The sequence below is a fragment of the Sturnus vulgaris genome, chromosome 7 (assembly GCF_052056855.1).
Source record: "Sturnus vulgaris isolate bStuVul1 chromosome 7, bStuVul1.hap1, whole genome shotgun sequence".
NCBI classification, from domain to species: Eukaryota; Metazoa; Chordata; class Aves; order Passeriformes; family Sturnidae; genus Sturnus; species Sturnus vulgaris.
The window spans coordinates 14132369-14149957 of NC_142249.1; the positions used below are offsets into that span (position 1 = coordinate 14132369).

At 40.8% G+C, this 17589-nt stretch overlaps 1 protein-coding gene across 1 annotated transcript in view; it reads right to left on the reverse strand.

The window, feature by feature from the left end:
- Nucleotides 1–17589, reverse strand: part of SATB2 (SATB homeobox 2) — a 129307-nt gene that overhangs the window by 103530 nt on the left and 8188 nt on the right. The window contains exon 3 of the mRNA XM_014879499.2: nucleotides 5435–5611. Coding sequence (XP_014734985.1) covers nucleotides 5435–5611 — 177 coding nt within the window. The remainder of the gene's footprint in view (nucleotides 1–5434; nucleotides 5612–17589) is intronic.

Sequence of the window (17589 nt, forward strand, 5' to 3'; positions counted from 1 at the left end):
TCCTCTCATTTTACCTTGCACTTGTGTAGAAAATAGCATATCTGGTCTTCCTAGCTACAGCAAACTTGGCTGTACACATCAAGCACAGTTCAGCAGGGTTTCAACACACTTTTACTGTACCTTTCTTGATACAGAAATATAAAACCATCTTGTGCGTGTGTGTTCAATGCAGCCCCCAGCTGGTATGTTCTCCCTTTACCTGACATTCAGTTGGAAGCTATTGTGATTCTGGAGACAGATGGGAATATTTCACAGGATCTTTCCCTACTAATCATCTGCTCAGGTCCTTTCAATTTCCTCAGAGCCCTACCCTCTTGTACCAGCTTAGGCAAATCCGTTCTCTCATTGCTATTTACACCCCTCAAATATTTGTACACATGGTTATAATCCCATAAGGGGCAAGATGGTCATGCTGCTCTCACAAAGGCTAGTCTGAGTGAAGGAGCACAGCACTCTGGCTGCCACATTCTTACACACAGCAGCCTGGGGCTTGGACTGAGTCGCTGAACAGCACCATAATCACACAGGCCTGTGCTTTGAAGCAATTCTAAAACACAGGCCACAAGTGTGAGGGGCCTCCAATTAACAGCAAAGAGCAGGGCTGAGCTCACGCTTTTAAACCCTTCAAGAAAATGAACACACTTGCAGTCTGGGTTATCTCCCACCCCAGCCGTGTGCACTATCAATCCAGAGGAGAGTTCTTAACATGTCTGTTTCTTGGCTTCCTTCCTACACAGTCAGGAGAGTCACCTTTCTCTCTTACTGCAGCTACTGCAAAGACAGCTCCATCAGTGCTCCAGAACACAGCTCTCGGTAGAAGCACCAAAGCCAAGCTGTCCTATGGCTGCAGCAATAGCAGAGCTTCACAGTCAAGGCAGCTGGAGTAGGACTGGACTAGGTCCTGAGGTACCTCTGGGTGTCAGCTACTCTTGCCAGGCACTGATCAGCCCAATACAATTCTCCTCTTTCCCACTCCAGTGATGCAAGGCTGACAGGGCTGAGCTGTCTGACTTCTGCTCACTCAATCCCCACACAGCATCACTCCGTGTCCAGCTACTGCAACTCCACACGGCAAGGCAAGATACTTAAAACCTTGTTCCTTTCTTGTTCTCGTACTATGCCTTCCCCATTGACCACTGCGAACCTCTCCTTCCAGCCTTCCACTCTGAGCCCCCCCACAGCTCTTTGCAAGCACGAGTCTTCCCCCCTCTCTAGTCTATAGACAGCATTAGAAGAAACGCCTCTGAGGCATAAATGCAAGGCACTGCCTCTTGCAATGGCCCTGCTCAAGGAAAAGCATTTCTTAAGAGCCAGAGCGTGACAATCTCAATGGTGACAGGGATGGGAAGGATCTCTCAGTCTGTGTTAACTTCCCTCCACTGTTTTCTCACTCCTCCTCCTGTTCAGCTTGGCATCTGAGCACCATTTCACTCTTCTGTACACCCTTTTCCCTGTCATGGTCACACACAGCAACTAACCCAAGCAACCATCCTGTCAGTGCTTGGCTAAAGCTGCTCCTAGAGAGCAGTCAGAGCAGGCACTCCACACTGCCCTGCCAACACACCGAGCTCGAGTACCTGAGAACAGAAGGCAAACTCCATTTCAATGACCCATTCAGCTCTGCTAACTTCTGCAGACAATGCACATCAGTTTTATGTACACACTCACAGCAGCTAACAAGGAACTGGTCAAAAGAAAAAAATGTATATCCACAGGAAATCACACTATTTCCTTTTTCATGGATTCTAAGAAAGTAGATAGTAAAAGTATAAAACTAACACTGCTCTTCTTCCACCCCACACTGAGGAGGGAATCAGTTTTCACAGCAGGTCCCAAAGCCACAGGACTGCACACAGGGTACACCAGATTGCAGCTACTTTCATACTACTTTGGTCCCAGCACTCAGCACTGTATATTCTATGTACCTCTTACCAGTTCCCTTCCCTTGCACAGCTCTGTTAGAATACCTTACCCACAAGAAAAAATTTTCATCAGGGCAGTAAATTTTATTAAACTACATATAGGAACAGGTGTCCCTTTAAAGCATGACTCTTTTCCTCTCTAAAAGGCACATGTAGCAGGTTCCCTACTGTCAGGTGTAGACTCAAGTGATGAAAGAAAAATACATAAATGTTTATTAAACCTTTGTTGCCATTTACACCACCAACTTTCACACCCCAGTGCCAAGCTGTTAACAAATTCCCATGCTGTTCCAGAAGATATTTCACAGCTCCTGTCAGAAAAGGGAAGTTTCATGAGGGCAGCAGTCTCTGGAAAAGTCTCTGCTCCCACCACCATCAACAAAAAATCACAACCAGCTGTTTGTGGAATAAACGTGTCCTGCCCAAACTGCGTGGGAATAAAGAGCTTCTTCCAGAGAGACATGGGGCTACCTTCATGTATACCTCCTGATACATTTTTGTCTCAACACTGTGCTAAGACATATCCATTCCTAGCAACCAGGAATAAAAATGATCCATTAATAAGCCCAGTGACCACAAGCCAATACACGAGGCTCAGGCCAGGTGACTGCTGTGTGTGCATGCTGCAGCTCAAACGTTCCGACACAGCATCACCTCCTCGGGGAGCTCTGCAGCTCCAGGCTGCAGCCCAGGCTGGCAGCCCTACAGCAGGGCCCCTCTGGGCACACGGCCCCCTCAGGGGGCTTATACCACCTACCACTCTGTGCCACGTTTCCTTCCTGCCAGCCAGGCTCTGCTGTGCTGCTGTACAGCTGGGAAGCCACACACCAACTCGAGCCTCGGCAGCTCTGCAGGGCTGCCATGGGGAACCGCAGCAAAGGCAGTGTGAAATCCTACAGCAATTCCCTCTGCTGCCACAGCTCTTCTTTCCCTCCCAACTGGCTCTTCTATCTGCCACAGAAGACCCTGCTCTAAAAAGAACAGGCAAAGGCAAGACGCTTCTCGCAGGATGAAGTGAAATTGCCATTCCCCTCAGAGTCATCCAAAAAAAGACAGAGCCAAAATGAAACACTTTGCCAACTCAAAAGGTGACAATTGTTACATGCTAAGTAACAGCTCAGACAGCTTTTACAATACCAAAGCTTTGACAAACTCTTTTACTTTGTCCCTGGAGGACATGGAGACACCTACTCACATTACTGTTTTGCAGAGCATGATGCTCAGAGTATTTTGAAACATGCACCTGAGGACCTTCAACTTCTCACGTAGATCCTGTAATTCAGGTGATCAGAAAAAATAACTAAGTGACCGTTTATTAATACGTTCTGCTAATGGAAATCAATTCCGAGCACTAGAACAGAACCACAGGTCCTACAACCATAATGAATAAAGTAAATAGCTTTATTTTTCCCACCTTTTTAATATCAGAAAATTATGTTCCCAAATAAATCCTTATAATAGCAATTTAGTACCATGCTTCTGTCAACTCTAGTTAACAAATTAGGGCCCTACATTCTATAAATTTTCACATTCAACAAAACAGTCTCCGAAATCTATTGGCTGTCTCTGCCTGTACCTCACCCCTCAGCTTACAGACAGCTAGCACAGAGGCAAGATACTACAGAACCTGCTGCATGCTTCAGATGCATATCTCAAGATCAACATGGCCTGCAGTATTTGTTCAAGATGTCTAAAAGACATCGGTGGACTGGCCCTTCACTGCAAAGGTAAATAACCTGACCAAGAGATTTATTAGCTGATGGATCTTGAACGTATTTTCTGTCATTCTAAATATTATATCATGTGATGTTACCTAGAGGAATGTAATTGCTGCCTTAAAGATGAAAATACCTTAGTCTTTTCTTTTAGACTAATTGCAATTATTAGAGATTCAACTTCTATTTTCTAGGGAGTTCTTCGAAAAGCACATCAAGCGACAGATCAGTATGTGAACATGCTCATTGTTCAAGCTAAAAAATGCAGTGGCCATTTCCTCCCTGCACAGTGACTAATTTCCTTCATGAGTCAATCTGTCTCCTCCTCTCTATTCTCACAACAGAGTGATGCCACAAAAGCGAGGTTCTCCCGAGTGAGATGCTCAGACAGTGTGGGTCACTGCACTGGATGACATGCCCCCTTGGAGCAGGTTTTCTGCAAAGCCCATTCCCCTTCAGAAGTGCCAAGAATCAAATCTTGGCCACCTAATGCAGCATGTTCCACATGTTAGCTCGCAACATGTTGAGCAACTGTGTTAACTGAGATGGATAGTGCTGTCAAACAGAAAGCTGGCTCACCAGGATGGAAACAGTGGGATATGCTGACCCTTTACACTCAGGAAAAAAGAGTCCCTAAGATGACACAAAGCATTTCATATTAAAAACCAGAATAAATACCTTCTTGCAGGGCTTTTACTACCATATTGTGTAAATAAAGACACGTACATAAACTCTGCCTGTACAAAGAACCTGAGCCTCTCTCACAGAGCAGAGTCTGACAGAGGAAATGAATCGTTATCACTCTGCTTGGAAAGAAGTTTGCACAAGGAGCCCGTGCGATTAAACACTGCCTGGAACTCCTGGATTCAACACCACCATTGCTCCTTCTGTTCCCACATTCAAATACCTAACTATACAAAACAACTCAAATCAACAGAAAAAATTCAAATCCCCAGGCAAATTGCTATTAAAGTACTTTAAATGCGCACAGGTTTTATTGGTGATATGGAGATAAAACAAACTTACAGGCTTCTCATCCAAAAGAATAATCACTGAAATAACCTGTTCAGTATAAAAAAGCCTCTTGAAATTTGAAGTTCATTCTGGAAAGATTTTTCCCAACCCACCACCTCCTGCCCATCTCCCTCAAGATTACGATTTTAGGTTTGGGTTTTTTTAAGCTTGTATTTTGGGTAGAGAGAAGAAAGCTTTATTCATTTTAAGATTTTGCTGCTAACAGAGAATCATCTCTGAGTGTAAGGGACTATAGAGCTTTACAAAGGGTTTTGCAGCAATATAGTAGGTAAGTGAAAACAGAAGTCAGCCTGCACGTTTAGTCCTACAACTATGTGCCATAAACACAGCATGCATATATATATGTAACTATTATCTACAATGCATAGTTTAAAAAATGAAGGACAACAATATCCTGTTCAAAACTGCCCTGATAAAAAGAGGAATACTGGATACCATCTAGCTGTACACCTAAAGGTTCTGCCTCCTGTGCTGACTTCTCGAAGCAGCAACCTGCCTCGTGGTACAGAACAAATGTGTCATGAATATCCTGACTGATCATTATCACCAGATTTCACACGTCAGCAAGATCTAGTTAATGCTTTCTAGGCAGGCGAAAAATGTAGGGCTTGTTGTACACCTAGTTTAGGATTAAGCAATTAACACAATTGATATAAACACTTCCAAGATTTGCTACCAATTTTCTTACTTTTTCCTTACATCAAACAACCTCAGGTGCTGTCTTCTGCAGTGCAGAGAAGTGGGAAAAAAACTATTGAATACCTTGTGCCTGAGCTGCAGAACTGTGGGAATACCCCAGAGCCAGGAGCGCTGTCTCCACCAGCTGGCTAAAGAGCACATCTTTGCGAACCAGAACGAACTCAGCATGCTCTTCTCGATTATCGTATTCAAGAGAGGCGTCTGACTGCTCCACCACACAAAAGACTGGAATCATCAAACCTACATGGAAAAAAACACCAAAAAAAAAAAAACCAACAAAGCATCAATAAGAGGAACAAGAACTGTGTCATACATGTCTGATTGAACTTGTAAATTAACACACCTCCTAGAAGACTCATCGTAAGTGGAAATCTGCCACTCGTCCTTGTGGAATAACTTTTGTTTTCTTTCCAAGGAAAATACTAAAGTCTCATCACTTGACTCATTTAAAAACCACACTAAAAGCTCTAGAGAATACAGTTCAGGAACAGAATCATAGCCAGCAGGAAGATGAACAAGATTTCCTAATAAGACTTTTTCAACATTGCAGAAGTTCTCTGCAGTTCCATGAATGTCCCTATTTCTTTCAGGTCATTTCTCCACATTCAGCCATATGAAACCCTGACACATAAATGCCATTTCTGCTTTTCTCTACACGGTGAACTTATGGAGAAATCAGCAGAAGCTGGTCCCCGAGGGACCCTGGGATATCTGTGCATTTTCAGACCACGGCCAGTATTCTCACTGTACAAGGAGGATACTCTTGCATTGATTTTGTTGAAAATTATAATCATGTGTTGGCAGCTGATGGTCACTGAGATCCAGAGAGACCTATGGCTGTCTTTCCACTGCATCCATGAAGAGTGTGAGAACAACTCTTTTGGAAAAAAGATCAAGGATGAGGAGGAACCACATAAGTGGAAAACTCAGGGGGTGGTCTGGATTCAATTTTGTTGTGTTTTATTGTAAATCTACTTTTGTGGTTACAGGATCAAGTTATCTATGGCATTAGATAAATGGTGAGGCATGAACTTAAAGGGACTCAATACTATAGGCAGCAGAGAAACGTGCCAATTTGCAGGGAACAACCCTACAGCGCATTCCCAGAAGGAAGAGGGAACAGACAGAAAACCTACAGAACTGCACGGCCATTTCCACCACCTGCTACAAGCCAGTCTACCTCCAGTCACAGACATTTTTAAACTGATTGCATACAACTTGTTAGTCCCTAGGAAAACTAGAAAATACTGGTGCAGAGAACAATCTCAGCCTAAAGCAGTTTTCCAAATGTGCCATCTAAGGCTCTCAATACCACTGGCAAGTTCACGTCTAAATCTTGTTCTTCAGTATGAAATATAACTATTTCCATAGATAAAAACTACAAAAAACCCCAATCTGAGTATATTTATGAACTTTGGATACAAATCACTGTATTCCTGGACCAGACACTTCTTTAAGGGAAAAAGAAGAAAAAGACCATTTCAGTTGTCCTTCACGAAGTCTATTAAATATTTTGAGCTACTGTCGGTAGCTTCAAAACCTAATATCTACAAACCAATAGCTATACATCCCTTCAGAAGAATCACCCTGCCCTGAAATAAATACAGTCATATCAGTATCTGCTAAGGAACTTAAATACTCCTTGTCTTGAATTTCGAGACACTAGATCTACTTTAAAACGTATTTTAGATACACAATTCTCAGTTAGTGACTTATCTAGCACAGAGTGGCTCTCAATTTGACATTCTAACTTGCAGGAGCTACACAGTACAATATCCACTTGATGTGTTTCAGTTCTTTGTTTTCAAACACATCTTAAAGTAACATGAAAGAAGGTTACAGCATAACATTGATACTGCTCCCTCTTCACTTCTTGATTCTGGGTTAAATTGATGCTTTTCGCTAGTTCAAGCAGCCAAGCTCTAACACTAAGTGCTAAAAAAACCTCAGTGAAAAAAAATCTCTAGGTGCTTTCCTGAAGAGACAGCATGGGTGATCCCGTTCCTCTGGAATCGGTGACAAAAATCTCTTTTCCTATCAAAGGTTAGAATTTGAATTCTATTTGTCCATACACCATTTAACTAGTTAAAATGAAAGTAAGTCTCTATGTAACAAACTTCCAGTCCTATCGAACATACAGGCTGTCACAGCACTTTTGATGGGGCTATTAATGTCTTAGCAAAAGATTAAGATAATTGGCCAAATGCTGAGGCTGTAATATCAGTTGTGTAAATTACATTTTGGCAAGACAGAAAAAGTGGTGAAGTAAACTGATGAGAGGGATGTCACACTGTCTTTTATGCTCCTGCAGGATGCTTTCCTTGTCATACAACAGTCTCTCCTTTCCAGCAAAGAAATTGCACCTATTCTCTGCACTCATCCTTTACAGTCTGAGTACAAACAGGATCTCAAATGCTAGAACGGATGCCATACATTATATCACTTTATGGATAGCACAAAGGACCCCACACGACTCCTGCCCATGATGACTTTCCTGCCCCTTCCTGCTGCCCAAGCTTGCAGGAACCCTGCTAAAGAAAAAACATCTCTGAACTCAGTGACCCAGGGTAATTGATGATAAGCTGCTATTAGTACCTTAAAAACAGAGAGCAAAGGGCAGGTTACCACATCCGTCATTACTGACCCATACTCATGCCTCTCACTATAGTTCCTGGAATCTTAATACTGATTTTAAAAATAAAATAAAAAGCAGCAGTAAGCAAACTTATTTCCAAGCCAATCTCGCTCCAAGGAAGTTTCAACTGCTTTGCTCTCTATTTCACATTAAAATGTCGTATCTCCAACAAACCTACTACCTCAAACTTCTGATTCCTAATGTTATCTGAAAATAAATACGCTTTCAGTATGTCGGAATCAAAAGAAAAAACATCTGCCGACGCCAACATGCTCTTTACATGCTGACATACACATGGCTTGCTCCTACATGCATATGTAACACCTCCAGCTCGCTACAGGGCCCTCAGAGAAGAGCAATACAAGTTAGTCACTACTCACTGTCATTCCAGTTGAAGAACTTGGAGCAGTACTCAGAGAGCTGCAGACCAAGCATCCATAATAGTCTCACATGCCGTGCTACTGCAGCACAAGCCAGCCTTACTCATAAATCCTGGAACTCCTCAGCTCTTTCCCTAACGAGCCATGAGCCAGAATCCCTGTCATCCTCCCTCGCTGTGCACACGCACGGAGCGGGCTGAGGTGCCCCGGCACTGAACTCACATGCACTCCTCTCCCAGCTTCACAGAGACTGCAGGGAGTGATGCTGCACAGCTCATGCTGCATGACACACGGCACTGCTTTGCACAGAGAGAAAACAAGGAGTTTTCCGAGGGCTAAAAAGGAAAGAGTTTGTTTCCTTAAATGACAAACACAATGCTAGTATGCACACAAAGCATTACCAGTAATCACAAATCATCCTAAAGGCTTTTTCTCCTTGATTTTGATTAACGTAACTGACTCATGAACAGCTCTTTCATGCTTCCAGCAGAGCTTTGACCCCACATGGCATCTGCATAAAATGTCAGGGGAGCATAAACCAAGATCTACAGAAATGCTTTTATAAAGGACATCCGTACACAGCAAGAATTCCATCTAACAAAAAAAACCAAAAACCCGTTCCCATCATTACCCAGAAGAGAATGGTTAGCAGCAACCAGTACCTCTGTATAACATACACATTTAAAGCAAAGCAGAGATGAGATTTAAGCTTCACTGTTGCTTTCACGGAAAAGCTGCAACGTACAGAGAGTCTCTGTAAATACACTTGTGTTTTTTGCCACGACTCTTACAAGGGGCAGAGAAATTAAGAAGAAATTAAATATGTATAAAAGAGACCAAATTCGCATTTTCTCCTCCTTGTCCATTTTAATCTATAGTTTTGTTTCATTGGGAAGTAATCAATTCTTTAAAAATGAAGGAAAGATAAATACATATCCACGGGAGAAGTGAAAATCCAAGATACTCTGCTGCATAAAGCATTAATTTTTGCAAAAAAAGACTTAGAGACAGTTAAAAGTATTATCAATCTGCAATCATACAGCTCCCTGAAAAACATTTTCATTTGTAAGACTCCCAAGTAAAAGCTGCAGATTTCTAGTGACAAACTAGAAGGAAGAGAAGAAAGCAGTTATTAAAAAGTTCTGCATTGTTTCTTCTGTTCATTTGCAAATAATACTTTGTCCAGCACGTTTTTTCAAGTAATAGATGTGATACTATTGGCATTTAACTTCTATGCACAGTCTGCTTGCACAGAAGCATCACAGGCAGAGAGCTCTTACAGCCACCCACCTCTCCAGCCATTAAAAAGGGAGCAGTGCTTGTGTGTCCTAATAAGTATAAAATGAAGATCAATCAGAAAGAAAAAGCACCAATAAAATTCTTGTCTTTATAGATTAAAATCTCTTTCCATCAGGTCAAGTTTTAAGTCCCATCAAGGTGTTATTTAATTTTATCTAATTTGAACAATTTCCAAACATCAGGTTGATTAATTTCAACAGCATGGTGTTATGGAAAGATTTACTGTACAGGGGTTGTCTAGCAGGGAATTAATAAAGAAGCCAGTTCTTTGCCCTGAGTAACATGAGGTTTTAAGACTTCCCAGATTTCTAGTGGGAATACTTCACAGCACAAGCATGTTTTCTTCTGAGAGTGAAACCCACCAAATTTATTAAAAACTGAGATCAAATGGTGGTGTCAAACCCAAAGGAAATCATTCTACAGTGGAGAGATTTTTATCAAATGAAGAAAGTGGAAAATAAAGTTGTTGTTGTTGCTGTTATGCTTTGGGTTTTGTTTGTTGGCCATTTTTTTTGTTTTGTTTTAAACAGAACACAGACACACATGCAGAGTAATCTTCCTCGAAGACAAAGCAAATTTCTATGGTTTGGAGTTCAGAAACCAGGATATCTACTTGAAAATTCATGAACTACTGAAAATTCTTCATTACTTTATGGAGAAAACATTTTCCCTAGCAGAGACTGCAACATGGGCCACTCGCTAAGCTGACCTTTCCATCACAGAGGGAAAAAAAAAAAAGGGAAAAAAAAGGAAAAAAAAGAAAAAAAAAAGAAAAAAATCTAGGCAATAACAAGAGCAGAATCCACAAATGCTTATTTCCATGCACACCTAAAAGTATTGAAGTACAAGCAACTTCAGCTAGACTTCTAAGATGAGACTCTTACTCTGCCACAGAAACTAAGAGGCCCAATTAGCAAAGCATGGGCTGTCTTGAGGAAATTATCTAGATAAAGATTCCGTATATTTAACAATAAAGCATGCTTCTACAACCGGCAGTAACCACAGGAAGCAATCAAACTACAAACATTTCCTAAAACCTAATCTGCTTCTGTTTTTTCTTTAGAGAGAGACCTTTATCCAGCAAAGGCAGTCAAGGGAAAACAGTCCATTTATTTATTTCTCTCTGCACTGCAGTAGAGCTGACCTTACATACACAGATTTGGCATTTTAACTGTCTTTCTCTTTCTTCTAAACAAATTTGAAAAATGAACCTAAACTGAGAAAAATGCTTCAAAAGGCAGAAATCGGCCCACGAGAGGTTTGCCAGTTCTTTTTTTATCCTGCAGCTCTAACTGAAAAGGCAGAAGTCAATTCAGTTTGACAGCTTTCAGTTACACATAAACACCTGAATTTCTGCAGCAAAGATGCCATCCTGCATTCTAAAGTGTAACACAAATCTATAATTTCCTTCCTGAAAAACTTAACCCCACCACTAAGTTAATAAAAAAAAAAAGGAAAGAAAAGAAAACGGGAAGCTTTAAAGCCTCAGTGTGCCACATCTTCAAAACAGTGTAAACTGCAAATCGTGATCAGAAATTAAAACTAGTTCACATGCTAATAATCAGGAGGTTTCTATTAAAGACTTGACTAGCTGAACAGACACAAAATCAGAGAATCATTTTGGTTGGGAAAGACCTTTAAGATCACATGTAACAATAGAAGACAAATTCATAAATAGAAAAATTGACTGCACTCCAAAATGTGGAGTATTTTGTTCAGTTGGCTGGGGCTTTTTCAAAACGAAAGACACCAAATAGCATTCAGAAAAAAATGTGGGTTTTTTAATCTCAACACCACTTTTGTTTAAATAACAGCATAGCTGTAGCTGATGGTGATGTGAGATCTTCTCCAGAAAATCCTGCAGAGTCCAGCTGAGGGCTGCAGATGCAGGAGACAAGGACAGGCTAAACAAGCACAATCACACTGTTTCCACAGGGCCACACATACATGACTACTCACGCTCGAGAAGGATCTGGCTTGAAGCAGATCCCAGGTTCAGCCCATGGCAGTGCAATTCCGTGATAAGGTGGAAGAGACAGAGCTCCCTCATTTCAGAAAGTATTAGGCATGTCCATTAAGGCTCACTTTCAAGTTACACCATAAATTATGAATACAATTAAATCAGACAGAATATAAGTTGTTGGCACTTAACTTATTTACAATAAACGCTCGGTTTGGGTAAATGGACTGTGTTTGAGCCTTTTACTTATCAAGCACCAGCTTACAACAGTCTCATTATGAAGCTGTGAATTCTTTCACTGTAAATCTTTTTTAATGGGGGCTGAAGGAATGACTTTGCAGTTGTTTGTCACTAACCACTCGGAACCACGTGAAGAAAGCTGTGTGCACACACTGCCAGGCGGCCAGCGGGAAATCGCTGTCAAATACAGGAGACTGTACCCAGATCTTTGCAACCCTACAATCCTGTGCGGCATCAAGCACCTCATTACAGCAAATGTTTTGTTTAAAAACAAGGACCCTACTTTCTGCTAATCCTCTGCTCTCCAGTGTGTTCTAGACAAAATGCAAGATATCTGATTTTGCACATAAGCAGTAATGTGATGCTGTTAAACTCCTACTCTTCATGGGTTTATAAGCCCACTGCAAATAATTTGTTCCAGGATGCAATTTGGTAAAGAAGAGCTCAGTCCACAGATGATTTTAATACAACGTTTGCCAAAGAAACAAAATCATGTTAAATAACATTACATTGTAGAATTTTACTTCTTAGGAGGGCCAGAGGAAGTAAAATTAAGGACAATATCTTTCTACTCCTTCTCGGCTATTTTTTCTGGTTTTACATATTCAATAAATCTGTAGGCAGGAAATGCATTTCTACATTTTATATTTTAGCCAATGGCGAATGCAAACCACAAGGTATTATTTACATCTTTCTTCAGCTTCCAGTCCTTTCTGTGGCTTCAGTCTCTCAGCCATTGCAGCTATCCCAGATCTCAGGAAGTCTTATAAATAAGTCACTACCATCTCTGCAGATGTCCTCTGCTTCTGACAGCTTAACTACCCAAAGAATCCTTCTCCTAGCTGAAATAACAGCCTTACTGTTTAACACAAAATATTTCAGGCCACTATCCCACCACAGAAACGTATTATGAAACTCATAACTTGATTTGATAATGCTTGAATTTCTAAAAAAATGGTATAAAAGAAAAGCCACATTTAGAGCATGTGCTATGACAAACAAGAAATGAGAAAGAACACCAAGCATTTACCTCTGGCACAGCCTCTCCTGCGGCGTGTCTGGGACAGAAGTGTTACTTGCAGGAGATGAAGCCTTTTCTTGTCAGAGCAAATCAGCTGTTTCTGGTAACAAATCCCCCTTGCTGAACCAAGTAGCACTAACTCAACCCCAAGTTTCAATCTGTCACACCAGTTGAGTTCACAGAGTAGGAACAGGAGCAGCCCCACTGGGGCTTTATGCCACCCTGTTAGCCCAGGGACAGCCACCCACGGGGCAGCCAGGAGGCAAGAGCAATTAAACAGCAGAATAAAGCACTTCCACCTCTCCAATTAAACAAGTAAAACTGAGAGTGATGATAGCCCAGAGCTCAAAATACAGCTTTGAGGGGGCCTGAGTGAGAAGGTAGCACCAACAGCTGCTTAGGCTGCTCCAGCAGAAAGCTCAGGCCCACCATGCCAGCAGCATGCAGGAATCCTGGGGGGTACCAGCAGCATGCTGTCCACCAGAATCACACACACAGACCTTCCAGTCCATGCAACAGAATCATAGAATCAGTTAGGTAGGAAAAGAATACTTAAAAAAATCGAGTCCAACTATTCCCATTGAAAGGAAAAAGGTGAAGACACTAGATCTACATTTTTCCTGAATAAAACAGCTTAGTTGTTTGTTTCAACGTGTTTCCCATTTATAAAAGAAGAAAAGATACTCCATAGCCATAGTTTATAATATGAACTAAATGGAAAATATACTCATTTCACTCAAAATCAGTGGAATGAACACTTCTATCAGATGACTTTTTGTTAAAAAATCATCTTAAGCCATTAATTTCCTATAAGTTTTAGGCTTTTGTTTCTTTAACTCAAAAACAAGTGTGGGGTTTGTGAGGGGTTTTTAGTTTGGGGGACTACCTTCTGTTTCTTTTCTCTGGAAAACGTAACAGAGCTTGCCTAAAGGGCTAAGACTCTCTATGCCAAGTTCCACTCAAAATTATTTTTAATGACCAACATTTTTAAACCCTGAAAAAAAACTGGAACCACTAATAAGCCCTTAAATTCAGTGGTGCTAGCAGATGCCACCATATTATGTAATTTTTGAAGCAAAAAAACATCTTCTAGCAAAAAGCATTTTAATGAAGGTTCTATTAACTAGTCTCCTGGTACTGGGGTAAGTCCCCTGGAATGCAACAGAAAAGCCTTCATAGCTGGTCTGAGGTTTTCATTTCTGGAGAAGTGCTGCAGACCACACTCGGGCCTATTCTGGGGTCTCCACTGGGACCCACCAGTAAGTTCTTTTCTCCTTCACGTCTGTGAACCACTCCACTTTTTCCATAAGAAAAAAAAAAAATCTTATCATCCCTTTTCCGTGTTACAAGATAAACCCCTGCCAACCTACACCTCTGCCTTCAAACACCCTTGCAGGCTGCAAGTGAGACAAGCTGAATTATCTGCAACCACTGTAACCATTGCCTCCTTCCCTCATATCTTATAGATACTGGCAGCACTAGAAAACCTCATTTCTAAGTGACAATGTCAACAGATATGGCAGAACTGGCTACGAGCAAAAGTTACAAGTACGTACACAAGAGGACAAACCACATTAAATTCTCTGAATAAATGTCAAACTCAACGGTAACTGATGAAGCTCTTCATCCTGTTTCACTTCCAGCAAGGGTAAGGCTATTGCTACAGCAGTATCATTACTAGATGCTATTTTTCTGGTAGAAGGAGACGACAGAAATCTTCATCAGATCATATCAGCAGGTAAATAAGCGGAGGAAAGAATGACAAATAAGAAAATGTAGAAGCCATTCCATCCTCCAGAAGGAGCAAAGTTCCCCCTCTGCTTCCCTTTTCACCAGTCAATAGAGAGTCTTCAGACCATTATGGGTCAGCAACTGGCCTCTGGGGCTTGGCCTTTACTTACAGCTACAATCTTTCACACCCTTGTAGACAGAGGGCAACTTCTGAGTGGCTTTCTCTTGTATTGTCTTACAGCAGAGTTGTGGGGGAACCACTCTACAAACAAAAGATTATACATTTAACAGCTATCAGTTTGAACATTACTCCTTTAGGAATATTTATATTTTTCTGCCAGCAGGTCACATTAATCTAATGGGTTTAATAACTACCAGAACTCTAACAGACAAGTCATGAGGGCAATGTTAACAAAAGTTAAGATATATTCTCTTTCTCAGGCATGCACAGTACACTTCATCCAGTTAGGAATGTTTTGGGGCAAGGGTAAAGGGTAGGGGAAAAGGCCTACCTATAGGCTGACCTACTGTGTGTGGGTTCACTTGTGAAGAGTCAGCAATGCTTCTGGGGCTCAACAAGCTGAATTGCTATATTATTATGGTAGACAGAGCTACACCAAAGAATTAAGATACTTCTGCTAGTGCAAATACATGTGCTCACTAAGAGGTGTCAGCCAAAGAACGCAGATTACATCTGTGCTCCAAAGGCTAAACTGGCTCCCAGTTCACTTCTGGATGCCATTCCAAATGCTGATTTACAAAGCTGTATGATACAGGACTAGAGCCAAGGCTACTGTAGCAATGCTCTTTCTTCCCATGTATGGTACAGCAGAAACGACATTTCTGCTTAGGGCTTTAAGAGACAGAGAAAATGGAGAGCCAGGATGCCTCAGTCTTGGGCCTTCAACTACAGTTTGGTCCCTTTGCAAGAGGCACACAGATGCATGGCCCCTTGGCACAGGGCCCTTCTGCCTTTTGGGTTTGAATCTGAACCATGAGATTATGAGGCAGCTAAAGGGCCGCAGTAGAGTCAGTCCCAGGTAGCGAAGGCTTAAGAGACCAAGTAGTACCCTTACTTGCATTCATGTCCACAGATTTAAAAAAGGCACAAAAACCCAAAACATTCTCCCTACATAAAGTAGCACGGCTCTTCATTTTGAAAGAGAAGGAAGTAATTTTTACTACTTCTTACCTGTCCATGGCATTCTCAAAGCTTATCTAGCTGGCACGTTAATATGACACTGTAATCATATCAATGTCATCAGAAAGGCTCAATACCTTCATTATGCCAGACCCAGACACTCAGATAATGCTGAACTTGAGCATTACTGTCAAGCAACACACCTATTTACTGCACACTTGCTCACAGGAGCCCATATGAAGTCTACAATCCAGACTTCTAGCTTGAGAAACAAACTACTTTAAAAAAAAAAAAGACAATTTTAAAAAACCTCACACTTCTGTTACTCTGCATTTTCTCTAAGTCTAAAAATTGGTAGCATGTATGACAGGTCCACCTCATTTTTCTTAATGATGTTTTTATTATTCTTTCACTCAATTAAAACAGAAATGGATATTGCATCTTCTGACTGTATAATTGTTATTGTAATCTGTTTTCGATCACTGCTTGGGAAATGGGTCCAAAACAACATAAACTATCCACAGCCTCAGAATACAAGTCATTTTCTTTTACTACAATACTTAAAGAGACATCTATCATGTTGCTCCGCTATCATGTTTGTATTATGGCAAAGAAGTTATTTGAAAGTTGCAAAAAGACATTATGAAAATCACCTTTTACTCCAAAGTATTGTATAACTCATAATTTATAACTACATTTCTTAATAACCATTCAAAATAATAAGGCTGGAAACTGTGCACATCGAATTTTAATATATAAATATTGGAAATGCATATAAACCAAAATATGCTCAAAATATGAATTTATATTACTCTCAAAAAAAAATAGGCTGGTTATAGTTTTGAAAATAACATGCTTCATTTCCAATATATGCCTGTCAGTTAAATTTATGGCAAAACATCCTCCATGAGTTTAGATTACCAAGATGGTAAATACTTCTTTGTGAGTTTCCTCACTTATCTGAAGCTTTTGTCCAAATGCTGACAAAGTCAGCAACTTCTCAAGAGTGAAGTGTTGGTGATATCCAAGTAAAGACAGACTAATCCAGCCCCTTCTCAACATTACAAATAGAACGGAACAGCTGAGAGAGAGACAAAGTAACCTTGTGGCTGTATGCAGCCATACAAATCATGCTTTTGATATAAGCAACTCCCCTCCCGACATTTCATGCCAGGTTTAGTACCTTTGAAAAGATCTGCTGTCAATAGTGTGTCTTTTCATCTCAGTGTGTGCCTTTAGGGAACAAATGAGGGAGCATGTTTAAGTGGAAGACATTTCCACTGCATTCTGAAAACGCAGTGGGTATATGGTTATCTCAAGAGATGCTGCAGCTTCATATAAAATAGTGTCTGACAGGCATTAAGATTTTTCTGACCTTCTTTACCTTGCTGACATTGCTACTAACAAGGTACAGTTGTGATCAAATTTTTTAATATTGCATGTCCATCTGATACAACGACATCAATTAGAGCATAATGACTAAACATTTTTAGCCAGAGAATTAGTCAGATAATTTTATATTCAGAAAACAAGTCATATGCTTAGACTCTTATCTAGAGCTACCTGTCCTTTTTCTTCAAGTTCTTTCTGTTCCCTTCATACAGCTTCTACAAATAACGACAATCTTCTCTTTTTCCAAACATCACTCCTTGAAACACCAACAACCATTCAACATTTGACAATAAATTGAAAATGTATCTTGAGCTCAGACATAGTATTCCTGCCCTAGAATCCAGCTTACCATAACATCGATGCAGGGCTCACACTTCATTTTTTAAACCATCTATAAATTATTTGCATCGTTTTATTCT